This window comes from Colossoma macropomum, unplaced genomic scaffold (genome assembly GCF_904425465.1).
Source record: "Colossoma macropomum unplaced genomic scaffold, Colossoma_macropomum, whole genome shotgun sequence".
NCBI classification, from domain to species: Eukaryota; Metazoa; Chordata; class Actinopteri; order Characiformes; family Serrasalmidae; genus Colossoma; species Colossoma macropomum.
This window is the reverse complement of record NW_023494800.1, coordinates 32936433-32956059: the sequence shown is the minus strand read 5'-3', so window position 1 is coordinate 32956059 and position 19627 is coordinate 32936433. Positions and strand designations below refer to the sequence as shown.

At 40.4% G+C, this 19627-nt stretch overlaps 1 protein-coding gene across 1 annotated transcript in view; it reads left to right on the top strand.

The window, feature by feature from the left end:
- col27a1a (collagen, type XXVII, alpha 1a) overlaps window positions 1–19627 on the top strand; it is an 87248-nt gene that overhangs the window by 49944 nt on the left and 17677 nt on the right. The window contains exons 27-41 of the mRNA XM_036587661.1: window positions 592–645; window positions 1941–1994; window positions 6424–6477; window positions 6603–6647; window positions 9963–10007; window positions 10679–10732; window positions 11083–11136; window positions 11625–11678; window positions 12871–12924; window positions 13014–13067; window positions 14469–14576; window positions 14788–14841; window positions 17783–17890; window positions 18874–18927; window positions 19158–19211. Of these exons, the coding sequence (XP_036443554.1) occupies window positions 592–645; window positions 1941–1994; window positions 6424–6477; window positions 6603–6647; window positions 9963–10007; window positions 10679–10732; window positions 11083–11136; window positions 11625–11678; window positions 12871–12924; window positions 13014–13067; window positions 14469–14576; window positions 14788–14841; window positions 17783–17890; window positions 18874–18927; window positions 19158–19211 (900 nt within the window). The remainder of the gene's footprint in view (window positions 1–591; window positions 646–1940; window positions 1995–6423; window positions 6478–6602; window positions 6648–9962; window positions 10008–10678; window positions 10733–11082; window positions 11137–11624; window positions 11679–12870; window positions 12925–13013; window positions 13068–14468; window positions 14577–14787; window positions 14842–17782; window positions 17891–18873; window positions 18928–19157; window positions 19212–19627) is intronic.

The window sequence follows — 19627 nt, the reverse complement described above, 5'->3', positions numbered from 1 at the left end:
AGTCTGTAATTGTAGTATCTTGTATCTCCATTTTTCAGTTTTACTTGGGAAAAAGTCTGGTTATCTGGATAGTCAGTGCTGGGGGATATAAATGAGATGAAACACAGGTCAAATTCCCTCAGTCATCCATCACTATGAGAAAGACCAGCGAGTCCAGCAATGATGTGCGGCAGACTTTTGTTGAGCTGTGCAAATCAGGAAATGGCAACAAGAAAACAGCTAAACAATTGAAAATGCCCATTTCCATTTTTAGAGCAGCAATTAAGAAGCTTAAAACAACTGGAGATGTTAAGAATCTGCCAGGAAGAGGATGTATGTCTATACTGACAGCACACACAGTGAGGAGGATGGTCTTTGAGTGGACAAAGAATCTGCAAGGATCACAGATAGATATGACAGATAGATAATGACCATTGGTTGGAACATGCAGGCACTGTTGCTATATGTAGGACAGGTATTTCCCTCACACTTATTCTACAGATACAAATTGCAATTATTATAAGTAATATATCAACTTATATTAACTAGTATTAATTAACTAATAATTGTATTAACTAACTAATAATTAACTGTATACATTCTCTATCTCAGGGACATCCAGGAACACCTGGGGAGACTGGACCGACTGGCCCACCAGGGCCACCAGTAAGTCGTAACAGAACCTTCTACAGCATTTAGTCATTCCCACCCCTGAAATCTAACATTACCTAGCTAATGATCTAATTTCACAACTTGGCACTAAGGTAGCTGTCACAGTAATGACATTTGTGCACATTTTGGACAAATACATTGCTATACACATACACCGTACACTGATCAAAATAAATTATATTTGCAGCTGCCTTTGTCATTGTAGCATTACCTTGCAGATTAAAGAAACATATGATGGTGCCTGAGCAGGATATGCCTAAGCAGTGTCTTTAAGGTACACTGTATGGCCAGAAGTGTGTGGACACCCCTTGCAGTCACCGAACAGCTGCACACAAGCCTAAGATTACCATTACAATGAAAAGCATTGGCTGGAATGGTGTAAAGTACACCACCATTAGACTTACGTTTTTATATTCTCTGGAGCGATGAATCACTCTTCATCACCTGCCAATCTGGCCAATGATTCTGGGTTTGGTGTATGCCAGGAGAAAACTACCTGCCCGAAGTCCAGAGTGCCAAATCTAAACTTTGGTGAAGAAAGAATAATGGTCTGGGGCTTTTGGTTATGGTTTACTCTGGGCCCCTTTCCCGTTCCAGTGAAGGGAAATGTTAATGCTACAACATTCCAACTTTGGGCAAGACATAGGGGAAGGCCCTTTTTCTGTTTCAGCATGAGAGTGACACCATGAGCCCTTATGAACCTTATGAACCAACTGCGAACCGGGCCAACATCAGTGCTCGACCTCCCTACTGCCCTAGTGTCTGAACGGAAGCGAATCCCTTCATTCAAGTTCCGAAATCTAGAAGAAAGCCTTCCCGAAAGAGTGGAAGCTGGCAGCAAAAGAATGGACCGATTCCATTATAGTGCATATGATTGTGGAATGAGATATTCAACAAGCACGTATGGATGTGATGTGTGGGTGTCCGCATACCTTTGGCCATATAGTGTTTCTATAAATTGAGACAATTGAGCCAGAGAGAGAATAAGCCATGTAAATGATCAGTTGCAGACCTGGGATTTGAACCTGAACCCTAGTTGAACCTCTTCTAAACTGTGTGTCTCCCTCTGCTGTCTTCAGATGAATAGAGGTTGAACAATGTTGACATCTCCAGCTTGATTTTATTAGCCAGCTGTCAGTCATCATTGCAACACCATAGTACACAAGAGTGTGTGTGAGAAAGAGAATGAGAGGGTCTGAGCAGACAGTTTATCTTTCAGTCAGTTCATTAACCATGGTTATTGTGTGTATCTGTGTCTGTTAACTAAATCTTACTGCTCTGATGTTTAGGGCCCCCCTGGATCACGCGGCCCCATTGGCACTCGAGGACCTAAAGGGAGACGGGTAAGATAAAAAAGGACTGTGTGTGTGTGTGAGTGTAAATGTTTAGTAGATAATGTTGCTTAATGGGTTACTTATTTTCTGTTGTGCATGCACTGGCAACGTTTTTCATCGGTATGTGGTGCGTTGAGTGCAAAACTCAGTTCCAAAAATTGTTTTGTGAATGCAAATAAAAATGGAAAGCAGTGATTTGTAAATCTACCTGTATTTAAACAAAAACACCACAAAGACAAGATATCTAATGTTTTACCTTGTCAACCATGCTCAAGTAAAAAAGGAATTATGAAAACAAAAGGCCTCTTTTATGACCAAGGATATGGGTTGAGGCTTACCATTTTGCCCAAAAAAATGCATCAGTGAATAATCCAGCAGTTTAAGAACAACATTCCTCATTGATGATTGCAAGGATTTTAGGTATTTCACTCCACATAGTAGGCTCAGGAATACACTGACAAACCTTCAATAATCTCCATTTGTTGCTATATCCATAGACAGTGGAAGTCGTATGTCAGCAACATCCAGAAACGCTGCCAACTTCTCTGGGCTCAAGGTCATGTGAAACGGATTGATGCTTAGTGGAAACACATATTTTGGTCTGATGATTCAACCTTGTCAGGTTGTTATTGGAAATAATGGATGTCATGTTCAGTGGGCTAAAGAAGAAAATGACCATCCACTCTGTTACCAGCGTAAAGTTCAAAAACTAGTGTCATGGTATGGAAGGTGTCACTGCCCATGGCATGCGTAACTTGGCACAGTCGTGAAGGCACCATTAACACTGAAAGGTACATACTCATTTTTAAGCAGCATATGCTGCCTTCTAGACATCTTTTTCAGGGGTCATGTGAAAATGTACGGTGCATTATGAAACACAAAATATATCAAGGAAGGCCCTGTATGGTTGCGCAGAAGGAGACTATAACAGAAGAATGGCCAAAAATTACACTTTTTGTTGGTGTGTTCAGTCCTCAAATGATTGTGAAGTGTTATTAAAGGAAAGGTGATATAATATAGTGGTAAACATTCACAAAAGGAAAAACATATGTGTTTTTGCACTGTTTTCAATTTAATACAGGGCAAACAGATTTTATTAATCACTGTTTTCTGTTTTTATTAGCAGTCCACATTACTGTCCCATCTTTTCTGAACTGAAGGTTGTAGTTTTGTAAGCTCATAGGCTGGCACTATGTTTGTGTGTGTGTGTGTGTGTGTGTGTGTGTGTGTTTGAATAGTTGTGATGACAAGAATAGAAAAGCACAGTCTGTAACAAGCCACTCACATATGTGTTACCACATACTGGGTTACCCTGAGAGAATGGCTCTCATCTGCACAGCAGCCCTCAACTCCATAAAAATGCAGGATCAACATGAATTGCACACACACAGGGAGAGAGAGAGAGAAAAAGAGAGAGCTCAAAATGGGGGCTGGCGGGGGGGGTGAGGGCATGATCAAATGAGAACAGAGAGAGTCTGTGTTTCCATGGAAAATCTGACTAGACCCTCAAAGCCTCCGTGAATCAGTCATGAGTGTGTTCTATATGAATCAGTGAATCACTGTTCTATTTTATTGCTTGTTTGTCTAGTTTTAACATTCAATATTTGCATGTTGATACCCATGAACAGGATGTCTTAACACCCAACTATTGTGCTGTAAAACCTAAAATCTATTTGAAACTCATCATGCTGAAAAAATAACGGTTTTGAGTAAACTTCAGTGAATCAGTCAGTTCATGTGGCATAGATTGTTCATGTGATTCATGCAGCCAATATTCATTCCATAAGGCATAGATTCGGTTTATGCAGCAGAGATTCGGTTCATACGGGACAAATTCAGTTCATGCAGCCAGGAATTAGTTTAAATGGTACAGATTCAGTCCATGTGGCTCCAATTCATTACATGTGGCACAGGTTTTGTTCTGATGGCTCTAATTCAGCTCATATGGCACTGATCCAGTTTGTACTGATAAAGGCACTTATAGAGAGTTGGGTCATCACACAGCCTTTGCTTAAACCAGTGTAGCTGTAAACCTATACTAGGTTCCTTAAGTTTCTTAACTTAGCCCCTGGGGAACCACAGCACTGGGTCAACGCAATTGATTCAGCTCAACTGCTGATTGTCAAGCCCTTTAAGTGGGCTCTTAGGTGGATCAGGTGTAGGTATCCAGGGCTGTGGGTCCCCAGGAGCTGGATGAAGACACACTAGTTTAGAGCTATATGAATTAAATGAATTAAAGCCACAGACAATAACACATTTGATCTGCCAGTAAGCTTAACAGCTGATTATCAAGCTCTTTAAAAGATATATCAGTTATGTTGGTGCAGGAAACAGCTGCAGGCACCCATTAGCAAAATTAAGACAAACTGATCTAAACTAATGGAATGGCACCTAAGTTCTGAAACAGACTTCCAGAGATCAATAAGCATTGTCACTGAGGGAGCGTCCTTCAGATTCAAGTATAATGATTTACGTGTGCAGTCTGCTCAGTGTTTATCAGTATACGTAAGCTTCCATTAGGGTGTAAGCTACAGACACTAGCCAGTCTCTTTACTCACCTAAACCGGATAAATTGTGTACAGTGTATATCTACTGCGTATACACTATATATCCAAAGTGTGTAGATACCTGCTCGTCTAGTGTTTGTTCTGAAATCATGGGTGTGAATAGGGAGTTTGTCCTGCTTTGCTGCAATTACATCGTCTACTCCTCTGGGAAGGCTTTACACTAGATGTTGGAAAATTGCCGAAAGCAGTTTATATGTAAACTAATGTTGAAACATTGCTGTGAGGATTTGATTGCATTTAGCCACAAGTGCATTAGTGAGGTCAGGTACTGATGTTGGATGGTCAGTTCTGGATCATTCCAACTCATCCCAAAGGTATTGGATGGAGCTCCATCAATCCAGAGAACACAGTTCCACTGCTCCACAGCCCAATGCTGGTGAGCTTTATAGCCCTGTAGTCCACGCTTAGCATTGGGCATGATGACCTTGAGTTCATGTGCAGCTGCTCTAGCGTGTCTCATTCTATTGTGCTTTTCTATTGAAATTGTTTAAAGCCGTTTGTGGGCAGTTGAAAGTCTGTGTCAGCTATGGGTGCACATTAAAGTAGCTGAGCTCACTAAACAGAACAGCTGTCTGGATAGTTTTGAACATGTAGTGTATCTGGATATATAGTGTATTTGTATGTTGTGCAGTTTATTGTACACACCTTGTTACCTTAGTGTATAGGCCTCTAGTTTGGGTATGTGCAAGCTTGGCCACACACAGCATGTTGAGACCTCTCTGTGTCTGTCTGATTGTGAGAACTTGTGTGTGTGTGTGTGAGTTAGCAAGATTAGCCAGCTGGCAGGGAGAAAGTGATGATTTTGTTTCTTCAGTTGATATGTTTTGGCTGGGTCATATGCAGTAATATGGTGTAATTATCAGCACACACAGAGACACAGCATTCTTCCGTAAGTAGATAATCTGTTACTGATTTGTAGACAGTTTATACGCTCATTCCCTCCCTGTCATGCTCTCATGTCATCTTGTAGTGGGGGGAGAGAGATTGAAATTTTTTGTATTGCAAATCAGAACCATGAATACTATGAATCGTCTCATAGAAGCAATTCATACACATGTACAGTGAGGGAAATCACGCATTCAAACACTTTTCTTGTTACTTACTATACCTCCAGTGCTTATATCCTCTTCAGATTTACACATCTAATGTCTTTTGACTTTGCACTTGTAAATATGAACCAAAATGTATGTATTCATCAGCATTGACATTGAGATAGGTTGTAAAATTAATTTTGATAGGAACAAAGTATTCAGACGACACAAGTTAATAACATTACTTTGTCGCAACAATGCTTTGTTACAGCGTTGAGATGTCTACGGTAACAAGTAGTTGCTGTAGCATTACAGGTTAAGAGGGTTCCTCTGGTGGGCTTTAAATCCTTCAGAAATTTTCAATGAGGTTCGAGGCAGGAGTTTGGCTAAGCCATACAAACACCTTCACCTTCCTTTTTTTGAGTTTTCTGTCTCTGTATTTGAGGTTATGATCTTGTTGAAATGTCCGTCTTCTCCCAAAATTCAGTTTACAGTTCATCCATGAGATTAAATTCAACTCTATTCATGTTTCCTTCAAAAACATATAATGCTCCAGCACCATTTAACTGTTATTCTTCGCTATGTTTATGGCATAATACTTTTTTAAAATTTGAATTGGAAACATGCTCTGGAATGATATCAAATAAAAAACAAGTGTCTGAATACCTGTTTCCCTTGCTATATACACACACACAAACACACTTTGTTCATTCTCTCTTAATTTGGTACTTTACTCATTTTGCATTTCTTGTTTGAGTGAATGTTATGATTGGCCTGGGTATGCATGCATACTTTAGGTCTAAATGATGTGTGTTTTTGAATGTATGTGTTATCTTTCAGGGCCCACGGGGTCTAGATGGCCCAGTTGGTGAGGCTGGCACCGAGGGGAAAAAGGTAAGGGTCTTGATCCTAAAAACATCATAAACAACACAGTAGTCAGCAATAATGAAAATAACATAGCTGCCATTATTAATTGACTTATCCTTTGCATTCTTGTTGCCTCTTTCCTCCTCCAATAGGGTCTTGATGGTCCTCCTGGAAAAATTGGCTTCCCTGGAGACCAGGTAAAACCTGCTGGTCAGATCTCTATGCAGAAAAGTAGTAAAACTCACTGTGTAGTTTATTTTTATTTGCCACATACAAATTATACAAATTATGTGCTTTTTGTAAATAAAAAAGAAAATCACATTTAATAACAATGAAATGGAACAAAATAATGATCCATATAAAAGTAGTACGTTCAAGGATAGTGTAATGTTGTCTGGACACTAAGCTGTATTCAGATTTGGTGACTTACGTCGACAGTTAGATCAACAGAAATGTGGGAAAAGTTATTCGTATTTAATCTTGTGCTAAGTGGGTGCTTTAGTTGATTTTCTGGCTGGCTAAGTCAAATTGAAATTATCCATGTACAGTTCATGCCTCTGAGGTTGCCAGTTTTTTCTTGTGTAGAGCCTTTGAGGCATCCCTTTGATACAAGCACTTAACTTCAATAACCATCTAATAGTATACATAAACATCTAATAAGCCTAATACAGTGGCCCCAAAAAGTGCTTGGACATTTGTGCCGTATTTCAGAATATATTGAGTTAATTTATGTTAAGAAACAAAATGTTAAAACAAGTGGCATTTATTTTAAACAAACCATTCCAAGAGCAGCATTTTCTTTCTGGCAAAGTGTTCTTTCAAAAGGCATCTGGTGCGTTTGACATTGTTATTGTTTGAGCAGTTTTTTGAGTTTTGAGCAAAACAGCATCATAAAAGTACAGCCCCAGACTTTGACGTTTCCACCTCTTTATAGTAACCTTAGAGCATGCTGGTGGGAATTCTTCCCCAGGCTCCTCTAGGAGGCAAGAGTTCCTCTGAAATAAATCTTATTTTGTTAAACATTTTATGAAGTGACCTAAAGAGCTTCATTTAGGTTTGACAGTCGTTGAATTTGCTTAAAATATTGTTTAAATTGGTTGAATATCTTAAATAAATGATGCAAAATAAAACTTAAATGAGTTTTGCTTGATGCTTAACACCCTGGCACTGACTGCGCTACAGAAACAATACAGACCTGCTAGTGCGTAAAAGAAGTTAGTTTGAAAATCTAGTGTTTTTTATATTTGAAATTTTTATTTGCTGTTTTTTATTTTGCACTTGTTAGTCATATACTCAAAGTTCAAAAAAATATTAAACCATGAAGAAGTCATAGCACATCTATAGTGTTTTAATGTTATAACTGTCCTTATACAGGGAAAAAAATTGAACAGACATATACAGTGACTGGCCACTTCAAGTACACCTCTTGGTTTCTTCAAAGTTTGTCCATTTTTTAGCTCCACTTACCATACAGGTGCACATTGTACATGTAGTTTATACATGTAGTTTATATATAGTTTTACATATATACTTTACATACTTTGTTAGACTCCTTTTACTTAGTTCTTTAATGGTCAGGACCACCACAGAGCAGGTATTATTTGGGTGGTGGATCATTCTCCGCACTGCAGTGACATCAATGTGGTGATGTGTTAGTGTGTGTTGCGCTGGTCTGAGTGGATCAGACACAGCAGTGCTGCTGGAGTTTTCAAACACTGTGTCCACTCACTGTCCACTCTATTAGACACTCCTACCTTGTTGGTCCACCTTGTAGATGTAAAGTCAGAGGTAGTAGCGCATCTGCTGCTGCACAGTTTGTGTTGGTCATCCTCTAGTCGTTGATAGACTATTCTCAGTCCCACAGCGACACTGAGGTGTTTAAAAACTCCAGCAGCACTCCTGTGTCTGATCCACTCAGACCAGCACAACACACACTAACACACCACCACCACATCAGCGTCACTGCAGTGCTGAGAATGATCCACCACCCAGTTAATTTCTGCTCTGTGGTGGTCCTGTGGGGGTCCTGACCACTGAAGAACAGGGTAAAAGGGGGCTAACAAAGTATGCAGAGAAACAGATGGACTACAGTCTGTAATTGCAGAGCTACAAAGTGGTCCTTTATGGTCAGTGGAGCTGATAATCTGGACAATGAATGTAGAAACAAGGAGGTGTATCTAATGAAGTGGTCGGTGTGTGTAAAAGCTGCTTTTGAGAAAATATGAGGTCAAGAAAGCTTTCAGTGAATTTTTAGTTTGAAAGCCTGTTTGGATTGGTGTAGCTTTAAACTGTTATATGCCGAAATTAATAATAGGTTTGATTTATAATGTTCATAATTATCCACAGGTTTGATAGAAGTATATAAATGCTGCTTAAAACCTACATTTGAATAGAAGGGAAATGATATTCTCTGACAAAAACCAAATAAACCTATTTGTGCTAAATTACTAACTTGATATAAAGTGAAAGATTATTGTTAGTGTTGTATGTATAATCAGTTAAAACTTCAGCTCAGTTCAGTTACTCTGTAAGCGGTTAAACTCAACTAACTAAACTTGCTTATTGGGCAAACTCTGCCCCACGCCTGCAACTGTCTGAGCAGCGCAGGAGTTCATAGATAAGTCTGAAGTCTGAAAACTGACATGTGCAATAACTCACCTCTGAATACAGCCCTTAGGACACAATTTATACCCCCAACTCTTTATGGAGGGGCCAGCCTTCCAGGCAAGGGGTCTGGAGAAGTACTACATTAATTCAAAGGCAGTGACTGAATGCTAGAAAAGCAGAACCAAAGCAGAATAAAATTTACATGATAGTTTAACTGAGCATTTGACCTTTTGTAAATGAAAAAAGTACATGAGATCGTACAGCCATTGTGCTGCTGATTGCCAGTGTGTAAAGGGCACTGTGACTCGTTTTACTGCTTTACATCAATCTAAGGTTTCATTTCAATGAATCAAACTATATGAACTGCTGTTAATCTGTTTCACTATTAGAATTGCATCTGAGGCAATATCACAGCAATCTAAAAACGCTGACTCGTCCTTATTCAGTAAATCAGCAGCCATTGAGTGCAGTATCATATTCTCCATCTGACTGTTTATACCCTTATTTCTAATAGCACATCTCAGTTTGTGGCAGTACTTACATAAAGGTAGCACAGCGGTTGCTGTTTAACTGCATTGCTGTGGGCAGTCAGCATTATACAACCCAGTGACACTGTTAAAAGTTTATTAAAGCAGCTGTAAGCAGCACAGTGCTGATTTCCTAAGGAAAGCATTTAGTGCCAGTCTTTAGAGACTGGCATGTTCCTCTGTGCAAATGAATCATTTTGGGAAAAGGTCAATAACATGGTCATTTGTCATTGCAGCAGCTCTACACAAAGCTTGATGACTCTGATTCAATGTGTTGACCTCTGGCTTATGTAGATTCAAATTCAATTGGGGATCAAAACAGTCAGTCTTTTATTACTGTAATTTTCTTCTAAAAGGATGTCTCTTCTTTCTCTGCAGGGTAAGATTGGGGAGCCTGGCGAGGTCGGGCCAAAAGGGTTTCCGGTATGTTCAGTCAAAACACATTCCCTTAAATTTGTTGATTATGGGCATATGTAAATAAAAGGCTATTATTCAGTTTGATACTGACATGTTATAGCCTGTACACTCTCTTCATCGACTTCAAAACTTAAAAACTGTCTTGTAACTTCTTCTTGCTAGTGACAGTTCAAGACTGCAGCTCATATGTTGATACACAATTTGTATTAGCCATCATCTGGCCCTTCGTCACTGACCTTTCTGACCTCAGAGCCATCTTGGCTGAATATTTTTGGATGGTGAACTGCTCCTCAACCATTGTGTCTAATACACTCGCACCAGCACCACACACTACCATGTCAGTGTCACTGCTGTGCTGCTAACAGACCACCATTGGACAACTGCAGTCCTGTAGTCAGATACTCACCAATGATGAACAGGGTAGAGGGCAGCTGACATATTGTGTGTGACAACAGATACATATAATTTACACCTATATAGCGGATCCATAAGGTAGATGGAGTTCATAAAGTGAACAGGGGGTATAAGTACCTGGTGGGAGTTTAGAGCTAATGGTCAATATTTATTGCAGCCATGATTTACTGTTCTCTAATAAACATTAATGCATAAAATACTTTTTGATTGCACTTAGAGCATTAATGTTATTAGTTTTAAACACATGTTCTTTTCCTCCACAGGGAATCCAGGGGCCTTCAGGGGCACCAGGAGCCAAAGGAATCGCAGGAGAGCCAGTGAGTCAATCAAAGCTATGGCTCCTCTCTGCACTGCACCTTAACCCTTTGTGGAGAGTGGAGAACACTATCCTAAATGGATAGAGAGTGGAGAACACTGTCCTAAATGATCGTGTCTTTGCCTGTGCATTATAGTGCAGTGAAGCCATAGAGTCTGCAGGTTTAAGGAGGCACTAGCTTCATTTTTGAATTACTGAATAAAGGTGTTTTATCAACCATTTCAAATAGTTTCCAGTGTTTTTGCCAGGCTATGTAGAGTTGAATACAAAATAAGAGTTGAAGACCTTGGCTGTAGGAATTGTATGCATGTGTGGTTTTTTGATGTTTTCAATGTCTCTGCCTTAAATAAGGGCCCCCCAGGAATACCAGGAGCAATAGGGCCTCTCGGAAACATTGGGCCAAAGGTAAGTTTCTACAACGCGGACACACACATACACGCTGCATCTTTTCCAGGTCTTCACATTATCTCATCCTGAGTGAAGCACTGCAATTCAGATTCATTTCATTTCAGTTCAGTTGCAGTTCAAAACTATCGGTGTGATTAAACCTCAATACACACGAGCACACACACTTAATATAATAATAAAGAGTACACACACGCATACATGTGTATATAGACATGCACAAACGTTTGGCCCCAAAACTCTTTTTTTCTTGTTTTCAGTCCTTTATCATCTGTCTGTAATCATTAGATGTAATTAAGGTAATAGATGCTCTAATTCTATCATCACTCATTTAAATGGAAAACTTTTATAAGCCCTGATAATAGTATAAGACCTCCCTAAAAAGGAAAAAACTTCTAAACATAACATTGACAATGGCACGAAAGAAGAAATAAAAATGTTCATCAATCATTTAAGAAGTTCAAAATTGTACTCTTTCTCTTCATTAGGGCCCTCCAGGAAAAGTGGGAGACTCTGGAGTTCCAGGTGAACCAGGAGAGAAGGTAGGAGGGTTAAGCTGTTTCATAACGTCAGTAAGCATGGTGAACTTAGGCTCACGTGCATCTTCATCATCTGTGGTCATTATGCAGGCTATGTGTGCACAATTGCACAAAATCGTTGTTTAATTAGAAGGGGTTTCTGCATAATTTTAGACATATGCTAAATATAAACTAAACATGGCCATCATTTGAGTATGGATACTGTCTCACTATAAACCCTATTTGAGTGCTGTTTTAGGGTGTTTTCACATATAGTTCTTTTGAAATTAACCGAAGTTCTGTCCCTTTGTAGTTCTTTTAAAGTGAACCTGAAAGGAAACTAACCTTTCAGGTGACAAATGAACCTACCAGACATGCCTGCTGCTCTTACATTTGCCGAATAGCGTGTCGCGGAAAATTGGAAAAATGACCCTGCGTGTCTGTCGTGGTGGGTTCCATTTTTTGCTGAGTTCATCACCCAGTGAAAATCCACCTCTGCAGATAAATAAGTTGTTTGAAAGAGCAGCGGTCATTTTCAACAGGAGAAAGAAGCTCTGCATTGCATGTGTGCCTAACGCATGCAATGCTGTGCATTAATGCTCTGAGTATTACCTTCTAATTGATCCTTGGTGGTCTGTTTTTACCTGCTGAAGTGCTGGAGGACTGTGGCTTTGTGCCTACAGTACGCCTCAAGGTCTTTACCATCAGACACAAGCGGACTGAGTCTGTTTTGTTTTCACAATGCATGAATCAGTCGGACCACAAAGCGAACTAGAAGTGAACCAAACTGAATGGTCCAAGTGTGAAAACACCCTTAGTGTGTACCCTATTTGAGGGTACCCACACTGATCTGCTGAAGCCTTGACCTCGTTGCAAATGGCCTTGTGTAATTTCTGTCTTGGCAAATACGCTTTTGTTGTCTTATTGTTATTATACAGCACAGACTATGTGTTGTAATGACAGGGCGAATCCAGCTTTGAAGAGGACTGGTAAAACTATATTTGTGTTTAAATAGAGCTCCTAAAACTAGGCTAATGTTAGTCTGTGCTAGCCAGTGCTGCCATTATAGAGACCGTAGTCATAGTTTACTGATGGTAATGCCAGTTCTGCCACCACAGCGGACTTACGGGGGTGTCTGAACAGAATATCTAAGAGTCACAGGAATGACAGAGAAGTATGTGTATTTACTCAGTGTTATGATTTGTGTGATTTGTAGGGTGCCCTGGGAGCAGAAGGGAACGCTGGAGCTCCAGGCCTTGTCGGACCCAGGGTGTGTATGAGCTTCGTTTGTTCATACATGCGTTTTTTACTGTTGATGTGTGTTTGATTTCTTCAAATGAATTTTGTGTATGTTTGTAGGGAGAGCCAGGTTTGGAAGGCGAGGCTGGACCTGCTGGTCCTGATGGCCCTAAGGTATGTGTTTCCGCTCTTTCTAGTAGCAAGCTACATGTCCTGGCTCAGGGTTGTGGGTGCTAATAGGAGACTAATACATTTCTAGTTCTCAAGCCGATTCTTCCGATCATTTTACTGCCACGGCTGCAGTAAAACATCACTCAGGTTCCAGATCTGTGACAGTTAATTTTGCTTCTTTTAGAGAACAATATCTCTTGGACAACATCACAATATAGTTTATATGTACACAAACAAACTTTTACAAAGGGGTCCTATAAGTACAAGCTTTGAAACCTGCAAATTGATGCAACTTGTCTTTCTGCACTGCAGAAGCAGCAGGCTAGTTAGCAAGGAATTAATGTGTTATAAACATGAATGTACTAACAGCCATGAATCTCAAAGTGTTTAGTGGTATTACCAGGCTTACCAGTCTCGGTATAGGCAGAGTAATACTTCATAGGTTTATCTGATATTGTCTCATTGTACAAAATGCATGAAATTGCTTGTGCCCTTGTTTTTGGCTTTTATCCTAAAATACGTACATTCTTCCCAAATTCCTCAGGCAGAAAATCCTAACCCAATTCCACACTCAACATTATCACACCTAGATCACAAGACAGCATGGGTGCCCAAATAACAGTCTGCCCTCTTCAGGTAGACTGTAGATTTTTTTGGTAATTAAACAGAGTAAATATTTGAATGTAAATTGCCAACTATTTATAGTAGTACTGCAATAGACTGCAGTACTGTAGTAGACTGCAATCACATACATATAAGGGCTAAAAAAAAAAAAGTAACTATAGTAGTACTATACACTGGCAATTGAGATGTAGTACTTATGACTAATAAAAGTTAACTCAAAAAAGTTTGCAGTCAATTTTCATTTTATTTTGAGTGAGCACCAGAAGAAATTCTGTTTTACAACTCAACTGTAACTTACACAGCAAGGTCAGACGAACAGCACACAGTTCATCTACTCAAACATTAGCCAGGGAATACTGGATATGCAGATAAACAGAACCACACTGTTCCTCCCTCAGGGACACGGTGGTGTCTTATTCTCCTTGTTTAAAAAAAAAGACTTTTCCCCATTTTTTCTCCTACTGTTTGTTGTGTTCAACCCCCCCCCCATATGCTTCTTCTGATTATTTTTTCGAACTGCCACCCATGCAACTGCAAAGTGCCATATCTGGTAAGAATGACGCTCATGAGTCTTGGTCAAAGTCAGCCATTAGACTATGGTAGAACATATTTCACCTGTGTTGTCGGACGATAGACCATGAGCTGACCTCTGCAGCGTTGGATTAATACTTCAATTGTTTGTAAGACTTAGGTTATTTTAGTGTATAATAAGAATTGATAGTAATGTGTGGGTTTATTAGCATGTTTGTAGGAGCTGTGTTGTTTGTTTGTTTTGATCAGGGGGAGAAAGGTGACATGGGACTGGAGGGTGAGCCCGGCATGAGAGGTGACCCTGGAATCAATGGCAAAGAAGGATCACCGGGTGACCCCGGACTTACCGGCGTCAGAGTGAGTGCATTTGTACACACACACGCAGAAACACACACACACACACACACACACACACACACACACACACAAACACACACACACTTCCTTGTATCCACACTAACTGCACAGACTAATATAATAACACTTAATTCATGTATACACACTGTGTTTGGACTAATATCAGTATGTGTGTGTGTGTGTGTGTGTGTTTTATCTACTCCCTGCTCAGGGTCCTGAAGGGAAGCCAGGGAAAATGGGAGAGAGAGGAAAACATGGCCTGAAGGTCAGTGATGCACTAAGCTTTTGAAAAATGCCAGTATATGCGAAAGTTCAATTAGCTATTACAGAATTCAGTCTATTTCAGTACTGGTGGTCACTGTTTCACTCCAATTTGTTGTGGGCCAAATGTTTAAACTGGATATTAGTGATCTCTTAAGAGGCTCAAACTCCTTCTTAATGTGAATATGCCTTTTTTACTTATATTATAGTATTAGAATTAGTCCTATACACACACTCCTTGTTCAGTTTATTGTAAACCAATAACTTCCACTAGCTTGTCGCTCCATCTTGCTGAAGTTAAAGCAGACAGTTAGTGTGTTTGTTGATGCACAGTTTATATAAGCTATCCCCTATTCTTTCATCTGTGGTCAGCTTTATCAACACCACTGTACCTGTTATTGGAGGGGTGTGAAAAAGTGTTTGCCCCCTTTGTGATTTCTTATTGTTTTGCATGTTTTGTCAAATGTTTCAAATCACCAAACAAATTTAAATATTAGACAAAGATAACACAAGTAAACACAAAATGCAGTTTATAAGTGAAGGTCTTTATTGTTAAGGGAAATCCAAACCTACAGGGCCCTGTGTGAAAAAGTGATTGCCCCCCCCCAAATGAGAAACAAAGTAATTGAGATCTGTCAGTCTGGAAAAGGTTATAAAGCCATTTCTAAAGCTTTGGGACTCCAGCGAACTACAGTGAGAGCCATTATCCACAAATGGCAAAACAAATGGTGTAACAGTGGTGAACCTTCCCAGGAGTGGCCGGCCGACCAAAATTACCCCAAGAGCGCAGCGACGACTCATCCAAGAGGTCACAAAAGACCCCACAACAACATCCAAAGAACTGCAGGCCTCACTTGCCTCAGTTAATGTCAGGGTTCATGACTCCACCATAAGAAAGAGACTGGGCAAAAATGGCCTGCATGGCAGAGTTCCAAGACGAAAACCACTGCTGAGCAAAAAGAACATAAAGGCTCATCTCAGTTTTGCCAGAAAACATTTTGATGATCCCCAAGACTTTTGGGAGAATATGCTGTGGACTGATGCAGGTGTATGTCCCATTACATCTGGCGTAGAAGTAACACAGCATTTCAGAGAAGGAACATCATACCAACAGTAAAATATGGTGGTGGTAGTATGATGGTCTGGGGCTGTTTTGCTGCTTCAGGACCTGGAAGACTTGCTGTGCTAAATGGAACCATGAATTCTGCTGTCTACCAAAAAATCCTGAAGGAGAATGTCCGGCCATCAGTTCGTGACCTCAAGCTGAAGCGCACTTGGGTTCTGCAGCAGGACAATGATCCAAAACACACCAGCAAGTCCACCTCTGAATGGCTTAAGAAAAACAAAATTAAGACTTTTGGAGTGGCCTAGTCAAAGTCCTGACCTGAATCCGATTGAGATGCTGTGGCATGACCTTAAAAAGGCGGTTCATGCTCGGAAACCCTCCAATGTGGCTGAATTACAACAATTCTGCAAAGATGAGTAGCCAAAATTCCACCACAGCGCTGTAAAAACTCATTGCCAGTTATTGCAAACGCTTGATTGCAGTTGTTGCTGCTAAGGGTGGCCCAACCAGTTATTAGGTTTAGGGGGCAATCACTTTTTCACACAGGGCCCTGTAGGTTTGGATTTCTTTTTCCCTTAATAATAAAGACCTTCATTTATAAACTGCATTTTGTGTTTACTTGTGTTATCTTTGTCTAATATTTAAATTTGTTTGGTGATCTGAAACATTTAAGTGTGACAAACATGCAAAAGAATAAGAAATCAGGAAGGGGGCAAACACTTTTTCACACCACTGTAGATCTTTTAGCCGTAACATTAAATAATCTCCTTGTTTCTACACTCATTTTATCAGCTCCACTGACCATAAAGGACCACTTTGTAGTTCTACAGTTACAGACTGTAGTCCATCTGTTTCTCTGTGTGCTTTATTAGCCCCCTTTCACCCTGTTCCTCAGTGGTCAGGACCCCCACAGGACCACCACAGAGCAGAAATTAACTGGGTGGTGGATCATTCTCAGCACTGCAGTAACATTGACATAATGGTGGCGTTAGTGTATGTTACGCTGGTATGAGTGGATCAGACTCAGTGCTGCTGAGTTTCTCACTGTCCACTCTATTAGACACTCCTACCTTGTTGGTCCACCTTGGAAATGTAAAGTTAGAGACAGTAGCTCATCTGTCTGGTCATCCTCTGGTCCTTCATCAGTAGTCAGAGGATGCTGCCCACAGTATTTTTGGTTTGGTTGGCAGACTGTTTTCTGTCCAGCAGCAACACTGAGGTGTTTAAAAACTCCAGCACAGGCTGCTGTTGGCTGGATATTTTTGGTTAGTTGACTGTTCTCAGTGCAACACACACTAACACGCCACCACCACGTCAGTGTCACTGCAGTGCTGAAAATGATCCAAGACTCAATTGATACCTGCTCTGTGGTGGTCCTGTGGGGTCCTGACCATTAAAGAACAGGGGAAAGGGGCTAACAAAGTATGCAGAGAAACAGTTGGACTAAAAAAGTGCAGCTATTTGGTGAATAGACCAATGGCTGATTGGTGTACATAGTGGACCTCTTACATTGGCAGTTGAGTGGAAGCAAACCAAAAGTGTCCAGTCTTATACACAGTTTGACTGATGTGGCTGCAGTTTTCATTCTAAACAAGCTGGAGTACACCTGAGTATACTTGTCAAATCAATTGGTCTCAGTCTTCAAACAGTTGATTAGATGTGCTCCTGCTTTGTTGGAATAAATACCTGCAGCCTTACTGGCCTTTTGCGTACACCCCTAACCTAAAACTAGGAATATTTTAGTAGAGTATTACTATCAGTCTGAGGTAGTTTATTTTTAGATGCAAGTTAGCCAACTTCATCTAACTTTACTCACCTAACTCTCCCTCCTCTGTGCCAATACCTAATGCTGACCTCTGCCCCTCATTGAGTCCTACAGGGAGCAAAGGGAAAAATGGGACACCTGGGTGAGACTGGAACAGTGGGGAAACCTGGACCAGTCGGAACCACTGGGCCCAAGGGGTCGAGAGGAACCATCGGACCTGTGGTAAGGAGACTGGAAGAGTATGAAAGTGTAGTCAAAAAATGTGTTTGTGTAGAGTCGTTTTTTGAGGAGAAGGTCAGATTTATTTCAAGACATCTTCATACGGAGATGTTCACAGGTCACCGGTTGGTTCCTTCTCCCACAGTAAAGCAGGAGTGGAAAACAACTGTACAGAGTGTTATTACCCTCAACTGGCCCAAACAATCTTCCCCCACTAAGTATTAAGGTTATGTACCCGTGATAGAGAGGCATAGAAAAGTACAGAACATTCTAAGATGACCTAAAAGGATCAGGTCCTTAGAGACAGAATGACTATTCTGATACACAGAATAAGCGTATAGGAGTTATTATTATTATCATTATTATTATTATTATTATTATTATACAGTTGACCACAATCCAACAACCCCCACGTGATCATGTGTGAAAGAAAATGATCAGAAGACATATAATATTGGTGAAATGCTGATTAATTAAACAAAACTACTGTACTAACATTCTGGGCTGAGCTTAAACATGCTAAGTTCAGTTGCGGGGAGCAGTTACAGTTACATCGATTTAATGTGATTAATGACTAATAATATGATGAAACTATTTTGATTACATGAAGACAAAGAAAAACAGACATTGGCTGTAATGTAATGACTTCAGCTGTTTTAGGGTTAGCTAGCAGCGTAGTCTACTTCAGTAGCTACTGAGGCTTGGATGTAGTTACTGTAAAACATCTATTCTAACATCACATGCATACAAAATAGCATTTGAAAATAATAACACACTATATATTTACATGTTTTGTCAAAAAATGTGCTAAAATTTCTCATTAGGTGGAATTGATCCTCCAACATTATGTAAAATTATGAAAGAACCCACTTATGTACAGAGCATTATTGCTGTATAGAACCTCCAGTTAAACTCTTAAGGAACTAGTTGTCCCAATTTCAGTTTGTCTCTTTCTCTCTCTCTTCCTCTCTCTCTCACTTTCTCAGGGTGCTCCTGGACGGATGGGTCAGCAGGGGGACCCAGGCATAGCAGGGTATGAGGTGAGGAGGATGAAAGCTTCTTAAACACATTCTGCGCGTGACCTGCCATACCGTTTGATCTCCAATACACACAGACACACACACACCACCCCACATTCATTAACTCATTTTTTCACCCATTTATGGATCATAGAGGTGTTTCAGACATGAAGAAGACTCTCTCCTCTCTCTTTGTTCCTCCCTCCCTCCCTTTATATTCACTCCCTCTCTCTCTCTTTGGCTCTTTGCAGGGTCACCAGGGGCCATTGGGTCCTATGGGGCCTCCAGGACCAAAAGGTGAAAAGGTAAAATTACACCTCTCTATGACCTCCTGAACACATCAATCCGCCATTAACCCCTGACCTTTTTACCTTTTCCCTACTAAACCGTCTGTGACCACCAAACTACCCTTAAGTTTACGCACAGCGTCTCTGACTCTGACCCATTTAAATGATCATCATAGCTGTGCTGTTTTCATCTCACGTACCCTTTAACACTGCTCATTTAAAGCTGCACACACACACATCCAAACAGCCCAAATACATAACACTGTGAGGAGGCATCATATACATCTCACACTCATCTGATTTAAGTTTGGGCTCCAGATGGTATGTGACACAAGGCAGGAGCTTGTGTGTGTGAAGACGTTTTGTTGTTGATGAATCTGGTTCCTTCTCAGTTACATTGGAATGCAATAAAACCGTTGTGAATGCCTGCTGTG